The sequence below is a fragment of the Hyperoodon ampullatus genome (assembly GCF_949752795.1).
Source record: "Hyperoodon ampullatus genome assembly, chromosome: 4".
Taxonomy (NCBI): domain Eukaryota; kingdom Metazoa; phylum Chordata; class Mammalia; order Artiodactyla; family Ziphiidae; genus Hyperoodon; species Hyperoodon ampullatus.
The window spans coordinates 51,431,410-51,452,695 of record NC_136917.1 but is presented as its reverse complement, the minus strand read 5'-3'; the positions used below and the strand labels follow the sequence as shown (position 1 = coordinate 51,452,695).

At 42.0% G+C, this 21,286-nt stretch overlaps 1 protein-coding gene across 3 annotated transcripts in view; it reads right to left on the bottom strand.

Moving 5' to 3' along the window:
- PPP2R2B (protein phosphatase 2 regulatory subunit Bbeta) overlaps positions 1-21,286 on the bottom strand; it is a gene marked incomplete at both ends in the record, with an annotated part of 453,825 nt that overhangs the window by 414,846 nt on the left and 17,693 nt on the right. Inside the window, one exon of one of the 3 annotated variants that reach the window (XM_079702159.1) lies at positions 12,892-12,970. The exons of 1 other annotated variant lie outside the window; for it this stretch is intronic. In XM_079702159.1, coding sequence (XP_079558285.1) covers positions 12,892-12,970 — 79 coding nt within the window. Of the gene's footprint in view, positions 1-12,891; positions 12,971-21,286 lie in introns of those variants that run through there. One more of the 3 variants, XM_079702157.1, reaches the window with a different exon arrangement.

Below are 21,286 nucleotides of genomic sequence, written 5' to 3'. Positions count from 1 at the left end.
AGGTTGGGTATCCCTGGGAGCCTCAAACTTTAATCAATTCACTGAGGTCTGTGCTGTATCAAAAAAATAATTTTGTACGATGCCCAGAGCATGTCTGAGGATCAATAGAAAATTGTAACTAAAGCCTTGGCCACTGCTTCACACAGAGGATCGTTTCCATTTATCATCTCAGTTTGACTTTATCTGAATGGGAGCCAAAAATACAATTTCCAAACAGAAGACTGGAAATGAGTACAAATGAAGTGAATTTGGAGGAAGCTGTTCCCAGCATGTACAACCAACTTCGCTTGGGTCAGTGAGACGGGGAAGAGGAAAATGCAAGCTGGCACAGTGGCATGTCTGAGATGGGAGTAGGAGACATTGGAAGAGAATTGGTTCAGGCAATATTTGACTGCCCCATAATCCCAGCTGAGCTCTACACAGTCAAGTTCAGCCCATCACTTAGTGGCACTGAAGAGGCACAGTATGGAGAAACACATGTTATATACCCTGGTCCTGAGCAACCTTATTAGGTACCCAATGTGGGGAAGATAGCACTTATGAGAGTACTCTTGAAAGCTTAATACCAGATAATAGTCTTTTCAGCTGACTCTGTGTGTAAATAGGGCCAATTTCAAATAAAAATTAGCTTCCTTTTAAAAACTATAAAGTAATAGCCCCATTCATTATACATACCTCGCTCAGCCACTGAAAAGTACCTCAAAGCTGGTTCTCTCCTGAGGGCTTATCAAGACACAAGTCTGCTGTGTGAAAGGAAGGAAACTCTTTACAGGGTATCCTGGAGGGCTTTCTCCGTGGACTTCCATATAGAGTCTCTACTCAGATCAGCCTGTCATTCTAACATATCCACAGGATTGTTAGGAACTGTCAAACCACTTTCAAAGGGGGTACTGAGGCCAAAACACTGCAGTGAAGCCACAGGCTGTGTGTCAGTCTCAGCTCTGACACTAACTAGCTGTGTGCTTTTGGATGGTTCACTTCATCTCTCTGCCAGGTGGAGGGCAGGGCTCTGAACATGGCTGCCCTGTCTCTCCCAGCTCTAGCTATCCATCTGGTTTGACACAAATTGCCAGGACCAAGGTGGTGCCCTGCCCCACTCACAGGCTGCAGCAGCCATTTGGAAAACGGCTCTGTGTGCTCAGGCAGTGGAGGAGATGAATGTTGACGCTTTGCTTCCGAGTTCCCCTCTAAGACCCATCGTTGGCAGGTCTGTAGTCATGCAGTCTCCAACTGAGATTTAGAATCAGGGTGTTTACAAGCAGGGCACCTAACCCCCTTGTCTTGAGCAGCATCCCTCCCTGAGGCTAAATCTAGAGTTTCTGCATCTTGGGCTAGATATGGAGGGAGGAAGGAAACCATGTGACATTCAGTGGTGTTGCCTATATCATCTATACTCTGTTATCCTAGGACAGTGTTTCTTGAATTACTGCACTTGAGGTTTCTTCCTCAACAGGTTTTGGAGTGCGGCTTAGAAATGGGGGTTCTTGGACTCCACTCTGGCTCTCCTGATTCAGAATTTCAGCAGAGAGTGTGTGAGCCCCCAGATCTGCATTTTAAACTAATCACTCAAGTTAATCTTATGTATGCTAGCATTTGGGAACCACTGTGTTAGCGGAAGGGAGGTCAAAATCTCGCCTGTTCTTGTTGCCAGCCACGATGATTCATCATTTGTTTCCTACCACCATTTATCATCACCTATGTGCCAGGTCCAGTGGGGAGCAAAGGCTCAAAGTACCTGCTCTCATAGAGCTAATGGTCTAGTGAGAGGAAACGACGATAAACAAACTCAAACATCTAACACCTGAAGCAGTGAGCAAATCTACGAAGTAAAACCAAGGTTGAGTGCGGGGAGGCGTGTCCTTTCAGAGATGGTAGGCAGGAAGGCCTATCTGAAGGATGACATTTGTGCAAAACCTTAAAAGAAGTGAGAGAGAGAATAGTGGGGTTGGGCGAAGAACATCACAGTAAGAGGGAACGGCAATCTTAAGCCTGTACACGGCATGTAAACCATCCTCGTGCACGTGGAGAATTGTCTTGATGGTTCTGAGAAACAGATTTCAGCTCAACTTAAAGATGGAGGCATGGGCTTCCCTGGTGGCGCAGTGGTTGAGAGTCCGCCTGCCGGTGCAGGGGACACGGGTTCGTGCCCTGGTCCGGGAAGATCCCACACGCCACGGAGCGGCTGGGCCCGTGAGCCATGGCCACTGAGCCTGCGCGTCTGGAGCCTGCGCTCCGCACCGGGAGAGGCCACAACAGTGAGAGGCCCGCATACAGCAAAAAAAAAAAAAAAAAAAAGATGGAGGCATGGTCAGCACTCTCCTGAAGTTAAATGGGCAGCGTGGGCAGGAAGTAAGCTTTTCATAGCTATGTTATCAGGAACATAGCTGTGAGGGGGTTCATGGACCCTGTGAATGTCCCTGAATCAGAGGTCTTCTCCCAAATGGAAATTCTGTGATTCTTTCCAATGGGATGAAAACAGGTGGTCTGTAACTAAATTGTGTTGCCTTTAGGCAGGGCTGGAACACACAGTGATACACTCCATGATAGCCAATATCATGCCTTTGTGGTTAATGGTACCTACTTGGCTCCTGCAGAATGTTACATTTGGGGTTCCCACCACAAGCTTAGACATTCTATCATCTGGGTTAGAGGACCATGAAAGAATGAATTTATAATTAAGTTAGGATGTGGCTTCCTAACCTTTGCTCCTAAGACTGACTTTTGGCCAACAGTCCCCTGAGAGGGCCACCTTGCTGTTTATATATAAATATACACAGCTGAGCATATGTACTGTTCCCTCCAGAGGTTTGGATATAGCAGCTATTTTGTTGAATAACATGATATAAAAACATTCTTAGTGGTTTTGTCCTAAGACAGCCTTTCTCTTCCTTCTAAATATCGTGCTTTGCAAGTGCTGTGTCTGGAAGAGGAAACGCACTCTATTTTTCAATGCCTGGAATATTTACTGCTTCTTCAAAACACAGCCTGGTGTGTTCCTGACATTGCTCATTTAGAATAACAATTTCTTTGTCTGGATGTCAAGCCAATGGCCAGGTTTCCGTGTTCACAAGACTTTTAATAAGACACACATGCAACTTGAGGAATTTGGGGCGTACTTAGAACCACCTACAAGTCTACAGCACTACAACAATAGGGGCTGCTTCAAGCAAAGCAACCATGTATCTCTGTTTTGAGTGGCCAACTCCTTAAAATATGTCCACCCCCTCTTAGCCTCTCTACTCTATTATTACAGCAGTCAGAACAGTCTTCTCATGCTACAAATATGGCCAGGCTTCTTTCCCCAAGTTCACACCCTTCCATAATTTCCACTTGGTCTTTGGATCAAAACCAAACTCCATCATTCACAACACAGAACATGCAGGGTCACAGAACTCATAGCCTCAGTCTCCTCCAAACTCCTTCTTGGTCTCTGTGCTCCAGCCACACTGGCCTTCCTTCAGGACCTCACATTCACCATGTCCCTCTGGTGACAAGACCTTGAAAACATGCTCTCCCCTTTGCAGGGAAGATTCTCTCTCTTATTCTGCCTAGTTAAATTTTACTCATCCTTCAGATCTCAGCTCAAGTGACACTTCTTCAGGGAAAGTGTCCTGGTCTTCCTGCGCATTACAAACCCCTGTTAGACCTTGCCCTAGTTCCATGTCCTCTCCATTGCAGCATTTGCCACAGTTTATATTCATTTGATTAGTTTATTTGTCTTCCATCAGGGCATGAACCACATTTATTTTTACCACCAGTGAACCCATTACCCAGCCAATATTTGACATATAACAGCTATATTCTTTAAGTGTTTGTATTTTTTAAATAAATGAAAAAATAAATTAATGATGTCTCTTGCAAGGAGGTTCACTGACTAATGAATTTGCTCCTAACATTTTCAGGTAAGTGACATTCCCACATATCAACAATAGGATTCAGAGAGGGCTTTCAGGCGCATCTTTGAATTTATTTGTCTCCCATTTGCTTTCCCTACTAACTGTGCTGTTGCAGACACTTGTGAAGACAAAGGCCCTGGCCATCTTGGCCCATCTTTTCTCCCAGCTCAATCTGCCAGTGAAGAAACAATGACTCAGAAAACTAACGGGCCAGACTCTAACAACAGTGATGATTTCACCGCCAGTGATTTCTCTATTAGATTTATAAAATTGAGTCAAAATGAAGGAATTGCCTTGGGGCACAAGTACCAAAGACAAATAATGAATTCAGAAACACAAATCAGAACAACACTGACAAGTGTACATTACAGGCAAGCACCAGAAAAGGTGATACAGGTTGAAAGGATCAAAGAATGAAAAAAGGAAGCTTTTTCTGATGGGAGCATGAAGAAATGGAAGGAACCCAGGATTTGCAATCAGACCAGCCTGGTGTTACCACTGGTGAGACCTGGACAAACATTCTGTCACAGCAAGTACAGGGATCGTCCATTAAGTGGCTACCAGCACATGCTGCTCGATACCTTTAATCCTTACAATAAACATGAAAAGGCAACATTATTTACTTCCATTTCACCATTGAGAAAACAGACACTCAGAGGATAAATAACTTGAAGTCATGTTAGGAACTCTGGTTTATCAGATTCCAAAGCCAAAGTCTTTTCCAACTAAATATCTCATCTCACGAGTCCTCCATCAGTATCTTCACCTGGCCAGGCTTCTTTCCTGGCAGAATTGTTGTGCTAATTATCTCCATGTGATAATAATACATGCAGAGTGCCTGGAGCCCGGTTGGCTTTTATTTAAACATTATTTGCTGTCCTTCCTATTTCTTACCCACTGTCAAATTCCTTATGGATTTTTATTAGCAACTCCTGAAAATGGGGTTACCGTTCCCTGTGAGGTGATTTTATATGTGGAGACTCAAGAGGGGGACCTACTTCACAAAGCACCTCTCATTTAATTTCACACCAGCACCACCAGGTTTTTTTATATTGCCGTTTGAGGCACAGCAGGATTAGCCATTTGCACAAGAGACAGCAATGTCAGAAGAGAACTAGAGCCTAGTCCAGACGACTGACCCAGGATTTTTCCCGTCACCACATCATATCAAAGCACTCAAGGCAGGAGTTGATTTCAGGGGTTTCCACTAATATGAATCATATTAATAATAACAACAGCTAACTCTTAAATTGCACGGGTACCACACTACTCACTTTGTATGAATTATCACATTTACTCACCAAAGCAACACTTTGGTATGTGCATTATGTTTATCCTCCTTTTTATAGATGTCAAAACTAAAGCCCCCCCAGATTGAATAACTTTCTCTATATTAGGTAGATGGTTTAGCCAATACTTGAATAAAACATCTTGAAGCAAACTCATAGATACCATGAAGCCGACAAACGCACAGTAGAGGTTCACTGAATGTTTAAGAGTATGACACTGACCTTGAATCTTCCCAGGACAGCCGCTTATCTGCCAGATATCTTGACCAAAAGCAACCTCTTCTCAGTGGCAGGATTTTAGTCTGTCATTTCAAAGGGATCCACAACTGATCAACCTCTTTCTCCCAGGGCTCTTCCCTTGAGCTCTGAATATGTTCCTCCTTCATGGCTGTTTATCACAGACTCAGCTTCTGGCCTCTGATTGCTCCTAAGATTCACCTGGGGGAACTTTAATAACCAGGATTCCTGGGGCCAACTTCCAGAGAATCTGGGGCGGAGACAGCCCCATGCCTTTGCCACAGCTGATTCTCATGCACGGCCAGGGCTAAAACCTACTGTTAGGGTTGTGTGCCTATGCCTTTCTCTCTCCTTTAGTTTCTTAAAATAGGGATGAATCTTTTCTATCTTTGCAGTTTCCATGTGCTGAGAACAGTGCCTGAATATTGTGGGCAGTGGTATGGGGCAGCTAAGAGCCTGGCTGCTGGAGGTCAGGTAGTCTGGGTGCAAACCCTGATCTACCACATATTAGCTGTGTGGTTTTGAGTAAGTTACTATATAATTCGATGCCTTGTTCCCTCATCTGTAAAGTGAGAATACGCACCAATACTTGTGATGTTTTTGTGAGATTTATGTGAGGTAGGAACTATAAAGTATTTAAGGTAGAGTCTGGCACATAACAAACCCACAAACAATGCTAGCTATGTAGATAGGCAAAAAATTCAATCCACATGGAACCTTAATGCCTATATGTGACAGCTGTGGAAATGCAGTGTGGGATGCAAAAAATAATAACATTAAGTCCAGTTCACTGAATATTCACAGGCATCATGCTAGGTGTTTACCAACATTATTTTTTCACCTTCATGATAATACTTGGACATGTTATTATTAGAGAAGGAAATATACCAGGTAAGTAACTGAAGGTCACCCAGCTGGTAATTATCAGTTCTGAGATTGGAACTCAGGTTCATCTTGTTTCAGAGCTCACTCTTTCCACGTTATCACTAAGACTTCATATAAATGTTGATTCACATCCATTCACTCAATCAATAAGCATCTATGCCATGCTTACCATGGGCTAGAAACTCTTCTAAGTACTGGAGACACAGAAATGAACAAAACAGAGAATGCCTTTGCTTTCATGTAGCTTATATTCTATAGCATGACAAGACTGGTGACAAATAAGTAAATGGATATATAACATGTCAGGTAAAGATAAGTGCTATGGAGTAAAAATAAAGCAGGGTAAAAGTAACTGGGGAGTGTGTGTTTGTGTATATGTGTGTGTGAGGGAGAGATTTTTTTTCCATCTGGCTACATTGTAACCTTTTTTCTTTTTTATTGAAGTATAATTTATGTACAATATGTTACAGGTGCACAATATAGTGATACATAATTTTTAAAGGTTATACTCCATTTATAGTTATTATAAAATATTGGCTATATTCCTGTATTGTACAGTATACCCTTGTACATTATTTTATTTTTTATTTTTCTATTTATATTTTTTGTAGCTTATTTTGTACAAAGTAGTTTGTATCTACCCCTATATTGCCCCTCTCCCCCTCTCTCTCCCCACTGGTAACCACTAATTTGTTCTCTATATCTGTGAGCCTGTTTCTTTTTTGTTATGGTCATTAGTTTGTTGTATTTTTTTAGATTTCACATATACGTGATATCATACAGTATTTGTCTTTCTCTGTCTGACTTATTTCACTTAGCATAATACCCTCCAAGTCCATTCATGTTGTTGCAGATAGCAAGATTTCACTCCTTTTTATGGCTGAGTAGTATTCAATTATGTGTATATGTACCACATCTTCTTTATCCACTTATCTGTTGATGGACACTTAGATTGCTTCCATAGCTTGGCAATTGTAAATAGTGCTGCTATGAACACTGGGGTGAGACATTTTATTTTAGATAGGAAGGCCAGGAAAGTCCTCTGATAAAGAAACATTTGAGTGATCGATGTGATAAGATGTGATTGGATTCTGGATAATTTTTAGGAGTTTAAGCCCAAGAGAATTTATTGTAGAATTAGAAGGATGTGAGAGACAGAAGGAAATCAAAGACAACTCCAAGGTTTTTGGCTTGAGTAATTAGGAGAACAAAGTTCTCACTTACTGAACTGGAGAAAAATGCTGGACCAACAGGTTTTTCTTGAGAGGAAATCAGTAGCTCTGTTTTGAAATCTCTGTTGGACGTCCAAGTGGAAATATTGGGTAGGCAGTTAGATGTACAAGTCTGCATTTTAGGGAGAGGTTGAAGCTAGAGATGTAAACTGAATAGATGATACTTAAGACCATGAGATCACCTAGGAGCAAGCATAGATTAAGGAGAAGACTAAGCCCTGGGCTCCAATATTTACAGGTTGGGAAGATGATAAGGAACAAGCAGGGGAGTCTGAGGAGGACTAGCAGTGAGGGAGAGGGAAACAGAGAGAAAGTATGGGTCTTGAGGCCAAGAGAAGAAACCCTCTCAAGAAGGAAGCACTGATCATCTGTGCCTACACTGTTAAGAGCTGTAGTGGCAGAGACCTGGCAAAGGATGATTGGATTCATCAATGAGGTGATCACCGGTGACTCTCACTAGAGCCATTTTGCTGGAGGGATGGAAAGAGCAGACTGGAGGGCAAGACAGGGTGACTGTGTATAGAGGACCCTTTCAAGGCCTTCTTCTGAAAAGGGGAGTGGGGAATGAGGCAGCAGCTGGAGGGGGATACAGGATCAGGACATGACTACCTAAAGTGAGATGATTTACAGTATGTTTGTGGACCGCCACAAAAGATCCTGTGGAGAGGAAAGACTTGGTGATAGCAGAGGGAGAGGGGCCGAGTGCAGGAGTGAGGGGCTTGAGTAGGGGTCGGGGCGGGGGGGGATCCGGCTCACAGGGGGAGGGCTGGCTGGCTCACTGGCCTTAGATGAAAGCAGGGACAGTTCATTTATTGTATGTAAAAATGGAAAGCAAATTTTAAAGGTAAAGCGGTGTCAAACAATGTAAGCTTCTCTCTCACTTAATCCTTACGATAACCCCTTCAGGTGATGTAATATAATTTTGTTACAGAGAATCATAATGTGCATTTGGGAAAGACTTTCAATGTAGGTGTGTATTTGTAACAATGAGAAAATGAGTAGTCAGGGAACACTGTGGGTAGAAGTGCGTTTGGACGTGGGCCCAAAGTGGGTTGGTTCTAAATACGTGAAAGGGGCTGAGAAGAGAAAGCCAAAAACATGAAATATAAGAACTCCATAAATACATAAAAAGGCACAAAATAGAGCAAAACCCTTTCTTAGCCATGTACCTTGGAACCGAACTACATGGATTCTAATCCTAGCCCTTGCACTTAATAGCTGTGTGACCTTGGACAAGTTACCTAACTTCTCTGTGTTCTGGTTTCCTCATGTTTAACACACGAGGACAGTAACAGTACCTACCTCATAGGATTGTTGTGAGGAATATGCAGATGCACCTGTACCTTTATCCATGTACACACACAGTGCAATTGTGCCTAGCAAATGGAAAACACTGCAAGGTTTACTTCTAAAAGTAAAGAGCTAGAAAAATGTGTATTTTTTACCTCTCTGTGTGTGTGGAGACTTCCAGCAGCTCTACTTTTGGGTGTCATTGGAAGATATTTTGCTTAAAAAAGTTTCCTCCTCTTAAAGGAGCATTGTTGAAAGAAGACAGGTAAGTTTATTCATTCACTCTGCCATTCAGTCCTTCATTTAAGAAGAATTTCTTGAGCGTCTACTCAGTCAAGCTCTGTACAAACCAGGTTTCAGAGACTTAAGATGAAGAGGGTAGGATCCCCGTGCCCAAGCTGCTCTGGGCCACCAGGAGACAGACATGGACATAGACTGTTTCAGTGTAAACCTGAAGGCTATTCTCACATTGATCCTCAGAAGGAAATGTGCGATGTAGGGGCAAGAGCACTGAGTTTTGATTTAGACTGTTTGGACTTGAGTCTTGGCTCTGCCACTTTCCTAACCGTGGCTCTGGGCAAGGCGGTGTGTGCCAGTTTCCTCATCTATAACATGGAGATAACGGTGTCGGACGCAAGAGATTGTGTGAGGGGCCAGTGCCTTCAGCACATAGCCAGTGATCCACAGGCTTTGTGGTACTTACTACTGCTTCTCTCTCATTTCTTCTTCTCACTGTTACTGTGGTTTACGTGACTCATGATAACACCTCCATCTTTGGAGTTGTTGAGGAAGTCTTTCTAGAAAGACTTGACTGAAACTGAGTTTTAAAGGATGAACAGGGTTTGCATCATGGAAACATGACCAGACAACTCAGGGACAGGATATGGCATGTGGCAAAGCACATTACCCTTTAGGAAAAGAAAGTGGCTCTACTAATTTGTAAGATAACCCCAATAAAGGCCCTCCCATGTCAGGTGCCAAATTAGGTCCATCGGAGAACATTAGGCAAGGTTCCTCGTACCTCACTGGTCTCTCATTCCTATGGGTCTCCCCATCCCCTCTGTCCTGTCTGGAATGGTTTCTTTTTGACTGTGATTGGGATTTTGTTCCTCTAGTCCTGAAGCCATTTTGCTGGATGAATCCTTTCCTGTCAGGGGGATGGAGTTATGTACACACTTTGAGGTCCATAGAGAAGGGAATACAATTGTTGTCTTCTCAAAACCCTATTTCTGCTGTTTGTGCATCAGCATTATTTACCTGTCCTTTTTTTCTGGTTGTGTCTTCTCATTTCAGGTTAAAGTAGAGCATGGTAATAAAAGCAAATCCCTCAAGTGTGGTCACCAAAAGCTCCCCAACCCACAATATTTAAAACAACTAGCATTCACATAAGAGTTACATATTGTTGATTTACCCTATGTACAATGTGTTGCTGTATATAATGCACTTAGATAATGCCTTAGATGTCGTAAATACAATACAAGTGCAGTCTGGTTATCATCATCATCATCATCATCACCACCACCACCCTATGTATGGCATTCTGAATGTATTTCTTTGCATGTTTTACAAATGAGGACACTTAGGCTCAGAGAGGTAAAGGAACTACCCAACATCACCCAGTTAGCATATGGTAGAGATAGGATTCGAAGCCCAGGATCTTCCTGTGTTGAGAAAACAAAGTCAAGGCAAAGCTGAGAGGACAATGCTAGTCTTCTCAGTAGGACGGTTCCATCCCCGAAGCAGCCCAGGAATTGCTAAAGCTCTTAGAATTGTTCTATAATTACTCTTAAGGGGAGGATTTGGGTCATTTGGATTTGTTTGATTTTCACAGGGACAGACACAAGTTATCCATTCTTGATTTTTTCAATCAAATAAAATATGAAGTTCCCAGCCATAACTTTTCCAGAATAGACTACAGAGTGACATGATTGCTAACAATATAAACACACAAACTCAGATTCATTCTGACATCTTTTTCTCCACAAACTCTAAATAAGTGTAACAAGCTTCTAGTGACACTGTGATGTGCTTGAGGAAACCACTTTGTTGCTTAAGACAGTACAGTAAATAACAGAGACTTGAATATCTAAGAAAGCGCATGGTGTGTGGGACTCAAACATGATGGCATCTTTCATGTAGCAAGCTTTATGAAGAACTTTAATTATCGCATTTAATTCTTAACGTCCTGGGAGTGGGTCTTTTAATTTCTATTTTAGAGATGAAATCGGGCATAGAGCAATTAAGGGACTTGGCCCTGGCCGCTTGGTATTTAACTCCTGCCTTTTCTACTGTGCCCCTGCGCCTCATCCCTGATTTTAATGTTTTCCAGATGCTATTTCCCTTGACCATTGTCTTCAATAGGTTTACAACAAATTCAGAGACAAGTCTCCCCACTCCCACCCCTAAATCTGATGATACTTGGTGATTCAGAGATTGTTTGCTTTGACATGAATAAAATGGGGTTTCCATTTTGATGGCATAAATCAGTTAAATTTGATTAAAAACACAGTTCAAGAAAGTTCTTGTGTTGGTGGTATTTTGTCTGTATTAGGTAGGGTCTTTACTTTGATTCATATACAAAACAGCAACTGAACAGACCAAGTGTTTGGGTTCTCAAAGTTTTAGCTGGGAGGAGAGGACAGGGGACCAATCAGAAACGACTGAGACAGCTTCCTATATGAGTTTAAGTCTTTGTATTTGGAAAGTTCCTCTGGAGATTTCTATCCATGTTACTCCTTATTTCTCCCCAACACATGTAGGGACTGGCTAAATTTCTCTCTATGAGGGAAGAAAGATTTCTCAATGGGCCATCTCCTTTAGCCACTAATAAAATTTTAAAGAAAATATCCAGTTTTTAAAAAATCTACGAAATATCAACATCTATGGAAAATACCATCCTCAGTTTCAATTCAAGGGTGATTCCAAACCTCTACTCCCTTTTCTTGGGGGGGTACCGATTAAAAAGCACCTTGTGGTATAATACATGCTTCTCTCATTTTATATACACAGCCCCCAGTCCCAGGCTCCTCCTGTGAGGATGAGAAACGAGGGTGGGTTTTCAGAACAGGCTGTTCGCCAGCTCAGTTACGGAAGAGTGTGTCTGGACCTGAGGCGGAGTTGCCGTTCCTCACCATCCTTAGCTCTCTTCCATCGAGGACCGCTTGTAGGACAACCCCTAAGGCTGAAAAACAGCCAGCTAGTGGCTTTTCTTGAAATTGCTCTTTTCCAAGGATGTGTCAGGTCAGAAGAAACAGGCAAATCACACGTAGAAGATGCATGTCTACCTAGTCACTCTAGGAACATTGAAACCTGCTGTGCTTAGTTGAAAGGGAATTGCCAGGATGTTTACAAGGCACACACACGTGCACACAGAAACTCCCCCCTCATGTGTGCATATCATGCTAGGTTAGAGGGCAGCAGAGGAGGTGCCTTAAAGGACCAGGAACTGGGGAACTGTTTATACAAGACTCAGCTCACCCTCGCCTTAAGGTATCAACTTAGGACCCCACAAACCACATTTCCAGCAAGCACTGAAATTCAGCTGCGATCTTCCTGTCCTGCATGCCAAGTACAGACCGAGCAAATCAATCCAACAACCAACGCTCCACAGTCATACAGTAATAAGCTCACTCTATTTTGCTAATTGCTTTCTTGGGCATACACCAAGTTATTAAAAGGACAGTGACAAAATGGAGAGCTTGGATAAATGTATGTGGCAGCATCTACAACAATTGTTTTTCCCCTTTAACATTAGTTCCAGTTACTTGTTTGCATGTGAAGGAGAACAAGGGAAATTGGCAAAATATTTCTAAATTATTTTCTACTCAGTTGTATCAGTTCTGAGATCACCTTTGCAATATTATCCTGCTCTTCAGAAAATACTTTCCTTGGAGAAGACAGACTGATTTTAGAAGCAGATCTAAGTCTGTGAGATACAAGCTTTTGCCGGGCACGACAGTCATCTAGTAGCTACAGAAGGCAGTATCAGCAGAGCCTGTGGGAAGTCAGACACCAGCCCACTTTTTCCCACCCACCCAGATGCTCTCCCTCTCTGGTCTGTACCTTCTGTGTGGCAGCTGGAAGAGAGGATGGTATTCGGAGGTCTGAAGATGTAAGGCAGGTAACGAGAGAAGCATTTCATCTTCCAAAAAAAAAGGAAAAAGAAAAAAAATCTAAATAGAAAACCAGTCTCCTGAATCCATAAGGATTCTCTCGGCCTTTAAAGCTGGCTACATCACCCACATGTTTATGGAGGCTCGCTCCCAGTGCTGCAAAGCTGGGGAGCCCAAGGAATAACTGGAGATGGGTCCCATTTTGCCATCAGCGCCAGGAAGCACTGCCTTACATTTCTGCATGCAGCTCAAACTCAGAAGCCCCCAAGCAAGCCGGGATATAGCCTCTTCATTGGCTGCAGCTCCTCCGAGCAGGATTTGCTGAGTAAGTCAGTCTTGCCTGTAAACACACGCTGAAATGCCCTGCCTGAAACCTCTCCCTTTTCCCGTGTGGTCAGTTTCTTTTAGCAATAGAAATCCAGCAGGATATGGGAGTCGTGAGGATAAGTGACCATCTCTTATTTAGCTGCAAGATCAGATGAAACAAAGACAGCATAGTGTTCCGCCCTGGAGAGAGATGGCTGTTAAAAGGAGCCACCCGTAATGCCATGGGTCTCAGGAATATTAAAGTACAGTGCAATGAAATGGGTCTCTGTCCCTGCTTAATCTAGTTTGAGTTCTATTTTTTTTAATATGAAACCCAAACAATAGCACCATTTATCACTTAGGTGAAGCCAAAAGCTGGGTTGAGTAGTCGGTAACAGAGGGCTAACACAGACAGATCCTGTGCTCCACTACAGCTGTTTTTTCCTGCCAGCACTCACACCGAGGCAATAACTTGGTTCTGAGTTATTTGCTGTACAAATTTAAAGCCACAGCACAAGAATAGAGGCTAAACCCACATGAACTGGCCCTTCACCAAGCCGTGCACCCTGATGGCATATGACAATATGTAACGAGTAAGTTGATGCAAGGATTATACAACTTTACCAGAACTCTCACTGAGATTGCAAATGAGAGGGCAGGGGAGAACGGAAGAGGGAGAGGGAGAGGGAGAGGGAGAGGGAGAGGGAGAGGGAGAGAGAGAGAGAATGAGAATATTAAAGGAAAGGACCAATTGCCAAATATAAATGATTTGGATTGGGGAATTGGTTTGGTTATGACCCAGGAAATAGTAATAACTTTGGAAACCTTACCACTGGAAGGTAAGCACAAGGCACCAGTTGGAGATTTATAAGTTCTGTCAAAGACACTAGTGACTATGATAAAGAGAAATAGATGAATGTTTTTGTGCTGCATTCAGAGGCACAAGGAAATGATTTAAATGGTCCTCAAAGGAAAACCAGTATTCCCCTGAGTGAAATTTTTTAAAATAAGATTTAATATAAAAGCGTGCCTTGGGCTTCCCTGGTGGCGCAGTGGTTGAGAGTCCGCCTGCTGATGCAGGGGACATGAGTTTGCGCCCCGGTCCGGGAGGATCCCACATGCCGCGGAGCGGCTGGGCCCGTGAGCCATGGCCGCTGAGCCTGCGCGTCCGGAGCCTGTGCTCCGCAACGGGAGAGGCCACAACAGTGAGAGGCCCGCGTACCGCAAAAAAACCAAAAAAACAAAACAACAACAACAACAACAAAGTGTGCCTTGAAATCTGATAGAATAATTTTTGAGCCTTTATGGGCTCTCCTCTTTACAAAACTACTTAACTTAGCATTGGAGAAATGTGCTGGTCTGCCCACAAGAGCAAAGACTTAGAGCCATAAGTGATTATAGTGTCAGTGCAGGCGAGGATGTATATCCACTCTTCCACCAACATGCTCTCTCCCTGATTTTTGGATCATTGCAACATGATGACAAACTACTGGTGGGGACAGGACATTTTAGTCCTTTGATAGTCATACAACCCTTCACTTCCTTAGACCCAGAGACCTGGCAAGGTTGGGCCATCCCAAGTAAGTTGCTGTTTAAACAATGCCTAAAAGGTCTGGATTGGTTGTGTGAATAATCTCAAAATCACAACAGAAGAGCAAATCCAGAGGCATCTTCCTGAGAGATACAGAACTCCTAATCCCTGATCAGTAATGAGTCAAAATGGAAGGAGTGTGGGCTTTGGGGTAAAGCGGACACAGTGTGAATCCCAGTGCGTTCACTCTTTGGTTGGGTAGATATAAACACAACTTTAACACCTGTGAGACTTAGTTTATGCATCTATAAAATGGGAACAAGGTTTTCCTCTTGTATTCTTGAATGAAGGGAGATAAGCATACGATGCACCTGGTACATTGTAGACACTTGGTAAACTGTCACTGCCAATGCTGTTCTTACTGTGGTTGTTAGCCTTCTCTGAGCTTCTATGGCCACATACCAACCTCAGAGTAGTGAAAGAGCGGGTGTGGTTAAGAGGGTGGTGTGGCCATTAGACAGCTAGTGTTGAAGCCTACCTTTGATATTGACTTACTGTGTGATCTTGGGCAACTGACTCAACATCTCTAAGCCCCATTACAGATCTAGTAAGGATAATAATAGAACCTTACATGATATCATGAGGGAAAAATAGGATGGCTTATATGAAAGGTTAAACACAGTGCCATTAAAATGCCTGATTTAGTGCCAGGCCTATGGACCCTATCTACCCATCTGCAGAATGGGCAAGGGACAGGAAGGACAAATTGGAAATCTCCTTGGACAGGTGATTCCCATGCAGGTGGTTTGTTCTGCACCATTTGAACTGTTCAATGGGCTTTCACATCTTTTTTTTCTCTTTGATTCTGAACAATCCCATTTTACAGAAGACAAAACTGGCTGAGAGGCTATAATAATTTATCCAAAGTCCAACAGCCCCCTGAGGAAATCTAGTGTTTGTACACCAGAATCACTTGATGAGCTTGTAAAGAATGCAGATTTCACAGCCCTGAAGCCTATTGATTCAGACTCTCTGGGGATAGACAAGGAATCTGAGTATTTAACAATCCACATGATCCTTTAAAGTTTGAGAACTTCTGGAGTAAGGTATTTCATTTCATGCTTTGGCTTGAAGGGTCAGGGTAACAAAGTTTTTTAAACACCCTTCTTGTAAATCATTTGTCTCACCACTTTTGTCCAACAATTGGTTGCTACCTTAAGTTATATCAGGCATTAGACTGAGTGATGGGGATACAGGATATAAGATACCATCCCTGCTCTAATGCAGTACACTATTACAAGGACTAATAAACTATTATAATACAGCATTAAAGGGGTGACAGAAGGAAGAGGTTCTGAAAAGATTCTTTGGGTTTATAGAGTCCCAAAAGGTCAATGTTAAAGATCCATGCTTTTACTCAGGGTCATTCAGGATCACCCAGCGTCACTCAGCATCACCTAGGGCTGCCTAAGTTCATTCCGGAATCACCCAGAGTCACTCAGAATCACTCAGGATCACCCAGTGCCACCCAGGGTAACCTAGAGTCACCCCAGATCACCTAGGGCCACCCAGGGTCACCCAGGGTCACCCAAGTCCACCCAAGATCACCCGGTATCAGGCAGTTTTGGTCAACCTGCTACATTCGCGTTTACATTCTAAGTGTCTGGTCCACTGGTAAAGGACGGATTGGCCTCCATCTCTGAGATTTTGTCCAAGTGTGTGGTCTGCAATCCAGTAAGAGCAATAATAATAATATGGTATTTGCCCAGTTAAAAAAAAAAAAGGATCCATGCTTTTGCATTAGGTATTAATTATAAAAAGTTCCTATTAAAAGGCAATTATCTTACTGAAGGCCTAGCAAATAAAGAGTTAGCAGTCATTTACTCCATAAGTGGAACTAGACTCTGATAGGCCTAGTGTCATCACAGATAAGAGCAGGGCTACCAGGAGAGGATGGAATCTTTCTCAGGGGAGGGGAGGCTCCAAGGCAGTGGCAGAGGTGCCTGGAGGGAGGGCCCAAGAGCAGAAAGAGAAAGAGAAATGAGAAGCCTAGGAGGAGGGAAAGATAAAGGTGACCCATTTTAGGTGCCATGCGAGAAGGGCCTGGAGTCTGGCCCAGAGACAAGAAACACCCCAGATGACTTCCACATGCCAGGTTCCGACATCAAATGGCAAAAAAAAAAAAAAAAAAAGGAATTAATCGGGAGATTGTTGAGTGCTGCACTATGGACCAGGCTGTTCCAAGCTTTCTTTAGACTGACCTCTTGGGAGATCAGAAGCAATCACTTTTGTCCTGCAAAGTCCCAGCCGGAGCCCTTGCCTTGGGGCCAATGAACTTGGGGCCTCCCAGCAGCCCATTCCCATTGGTCCCATTTATGTTGCCTTCTCTCACTGAAGCCCAACTCTTTTTTTTTTTTTTTTTTTTTTACATCTTTATTGGAGTATAATTGCTTTACAATGGTGTGTTAGTTTCTGTTTTATAACAAAGTGAATCAGTTATACGTATACATATGTTCCCATATCTCTTCCCTCTTGCATCTCCCTCCCTCCCACCCTCCCTATCCCACTCCTCTAGGTGGTCACAAAGCACTGAGCTGATCTCCCTGTGCTATGCGGCTGCTTCCCACTAGCTATCTATTTTACGTTTGGTAGTGCATATATGTCCATGCCACTCTCTCACTTTGTCACAGCTTACCCTTCCCCCTCCCTCAAGTCCATTCTCTAGTAGGTCTGTGTCTTTATTCCCATCTTACCCCTAGGCTCTTCATGACATTTTTTTTCTTAGATTCCATATATATGTGTTAGCACACGGTATTTGTCTTTCTCTTTCTGACTTACTTCACTCTGTATGACAGACTCTAGGTCCATCCACCTCACTACAAGTAACTCAATTTCGTTTCTTTTTATGGCTGAGTAATATTCCATTGTATATATGTGCCACATCTTCTTTATCCATTCATCCGATGATGGACACTTAGGTTGCTTCCATGTCCTGGCTATTGTAAATAGAGCTGCAATGAACATTTTGGTACATGACTCTTTTTGAATTATGGTTTTCTCAGGGTATATGCCCAGTAGTGGGATTGCTGGGTCATATGGTAGTTCTATTAGTAGTTTTTTAAGGAACCTCCATATCTTTATACAAAGATAAACAAACTGGACCTAATGAAGCTTAAAAGCTTTTGCACAGCAAAGGAAACCATAAACAAGACCAAAAGACAACCCTCAGAATGGGAGAAAATATTTGCAAATGAAGCAACTGACAAAGGATTAATCTCCAAAATTTACAAGCAGCTCATGCAGCTCAATAACAAAAAAACAAACAACCCAATCCCAAAATGGGCAGAAGACCTAAATAGACATTTCTCCAAAGAAGATATACAGACTGCCAACAAACACATGAAAGAATGCTCAACATCATTAATCATTAGAGAAATGCAAATCAAAACTACAATGAGATATCATCTCACACCAGTCAGAATGGCCATCATCAAAAAATCTAGAAACAATAAATGCTGGAGAGGGTGTGGAGAAAAGGGAACCCTCTTGCACTGCTGGTGGGAATGTGAATGGGTACAGCCACTATGGAGAACAGTATGGAGGTTCCTTGAAGCCCAACTCTTATGGGAAAGTTGCCCTGATCATTCTGTTTTAACATGTTTTTACAACCTTCTTTTGGGAAATATCATCATCACAGCCTTTCATTTTGCTAACAAGTAAACTAAATTCCAGGGGGGGAAAATTAGATTATTTAAGGTCAGTCAGGCTGAGACTGCCCAGGTTTTTACTCTCAGGTCAAAACAGAGCAAATTCCTATTCATTCTTCAAATCTTAAGTAGAATGTCACATCATCAGAGAGAGGTTTCTTAATGCCTCAGACAGGGTCAAATCCATCTGCTACAGACTCTCAAATACCATCCTCCCCTTTTAAAACACTCATTTATTATTGATCATATTTGTTGAGCATCTATGTGTGCCAGGGTGCTAAGGAGTCAATAGTAAACAAGACAGATAAAATACTTGCCCTCTCCTTCAGGTATAATTATCGCTCCTAACATACAGGGCTGTGATGAGGATTAAATAAGTTAACTTATGAAAGTGATTAGAATTCTACATGGCACAAAGTAAATGCTATTCAATTACTTTGATCACTGCTATAAAGTGTCTATCTCCCTTGCCAGGCTCTAAGTGGGAGGAGGGTAGGACTTTGACTTTTCTCTGCTGAATCCTAAGTGTGAGGCTCACTGCCTGACACATAATAGGAATTCAATAAATATGTGCTGGACTGAATTGAATTGAACTGAACAAGGGGAATTCTGACATAATTGCCATCAATTTCCCCACTCTCTCCAGTCAGTGTGTGAAACTCACAATTTGGTACTTTCTGATCTGCAAGGAAGAGGAACCTCTTTTTGTTAGTTCATTCATCCATTGATACAAGATAGTATTTTTAGCAGCTTTTAAATTCTAGGCATGCTTCTAGATGTTGGCGATACAGCAGTAAATAATATATTAAGGTTTAGCTCACTGAGTTTACATTTTAGAAGAAGGAGATAGACAATAAACAAGTAAATATTATATCAACAAGGTTATTTCAGATGGTGAAAAGAAGAATAGTGATCCAGCAATTCCACTTCTAGGTACTCATCCAAAGAAAATGAAACCACTAACTAAAAAAGACATATGCACCCCCATGTTCACTGCGGCATTATTTACCATAGCCAGGATGTGGAAACAACCTAAGTGTCCACCAATGGATGAATGGATAAAGAAGATGTGTTTTGTGTGTGTGTGTGTGTGTGTGTGTATGTATACACACACACACACACACACATATATACAATGGAATATTATTCATCCATAAAAAGAAGGAAATCTTGTCATTTGTGACTACATGTGTGGAACTTGATGGCATTATGTTAAGTGAACTAAATCAGACAGAAAAAGATAAATACCATATGATCTCACTTATATGAGTAATCTAAAACAAACCAGCAAAAAAAACCCCACCCCAAGCTCACAGATACAGAGAACAGATTGGTGATATTCAGAGGCAGGGTGTGGGAGGCAGGCAAAATGGGTGAAAGTGGTCAAAAGCACAAACGTCCAGTTATAAAATAAACAAGTCATGAAGATGTAAAGTATGGTGACTATAGTTAATAACACTGTATTGCGTATTTGAAAGTCACTAAGAGAGTAGATCTTAAAAGTTCTCATCCTAAGAAAAAAATATTGTAATGATATATGGTGACAGATAACTAGACTTATTTAGGTGATCATTTCACAATATTTACAAATATAGTATCATCATAATGCACACCTGAACCTATGTCAATTATACCTTAATTTAAAAAATAGTAGACTGAAGAAAATAAAATAGGGGATGTGGTAGAGTGGCTGCTTTGCTTGGATGGTCACAGAAGGCTTCTCTGAGGAGGTGACGTTTCAGCTGAGGGCTGAAAGACAAGGTGCTGGACAAGAAAGGGTTTTGATCCTCTCCTTCACTCTCTGCAGCCTACAATTTACCTTCAGAGAAATTTTCTCTTCCAACTTAATGACTGAAATATTTGATTATTTTAAAGTAATAAAATCAACTAAAATCAATTAAAAATAAATAAAAATACAATATGTGCACCAAAAAAATATAAAGTAATAAATTGTTTAGTGTTTGATTCACTGCATTACTATAAGTTCGGTGGGGGCAAAGGGTGCACTGTCTTGATCACTGTGGTATTCCCCCAGACCTAGCGGAGAAGTCAGTGGAGACTTGACCCACATTTCTGATTGGCAGACTGGACCGGTTGCTGAGTCAGCTGTCTTGGCATGTGACTAAAGCAAGTGAGAGGTAGGCAGCCACAGATAAGACTAAAGAGGATTCTGAAGATGGAGGAGAGGCTCAATTTACAGCAGATGCTACCATGCAGCAAAGAAAGAAACAATAGTCATTTACAACAGAATATTTTGGCTCTCATTGAAAAGACTATAGAATGAAAAGCATAATAAAGCCAAGCACATTTCCCACCAAATTTTTTTATACTAATTCTCACAGTACCTACAAAAAGTAGACAAATAACTTCTCCTAATTTATTGAGATGTCAGAGCAAGTAGCTGATAGATAGATAGACAGATAGACAGACAGATAGATAGATAGATATAGATTCTAAACCATAGAAATATGATTTGATTTTAATAGATGATGATAAGAATCATAATTACAACCACCACCAAATCTGGGTTCTTACTAGGTCCAGCCACTCTACTAACCACTATACCTAGAAGAGCTCATTTAATCCTCTTCAAAATTATAATAAAGTAAATGTTATTATTTTATTTGTTTATGCATGAGGAAATTTGCATAGAGATATTAAGTAACTTGCCAATTGTAAGCAGGTAGAGGAACTAAGATTCTAGTGCAGACTTTTCGCTCCTACTCCCACGCTATGTAGATGCTGTGCTGCTTCCTGGGCTCCATGATCTTGACATTCTCTCCTGTGTAGCCTAGTGTAAG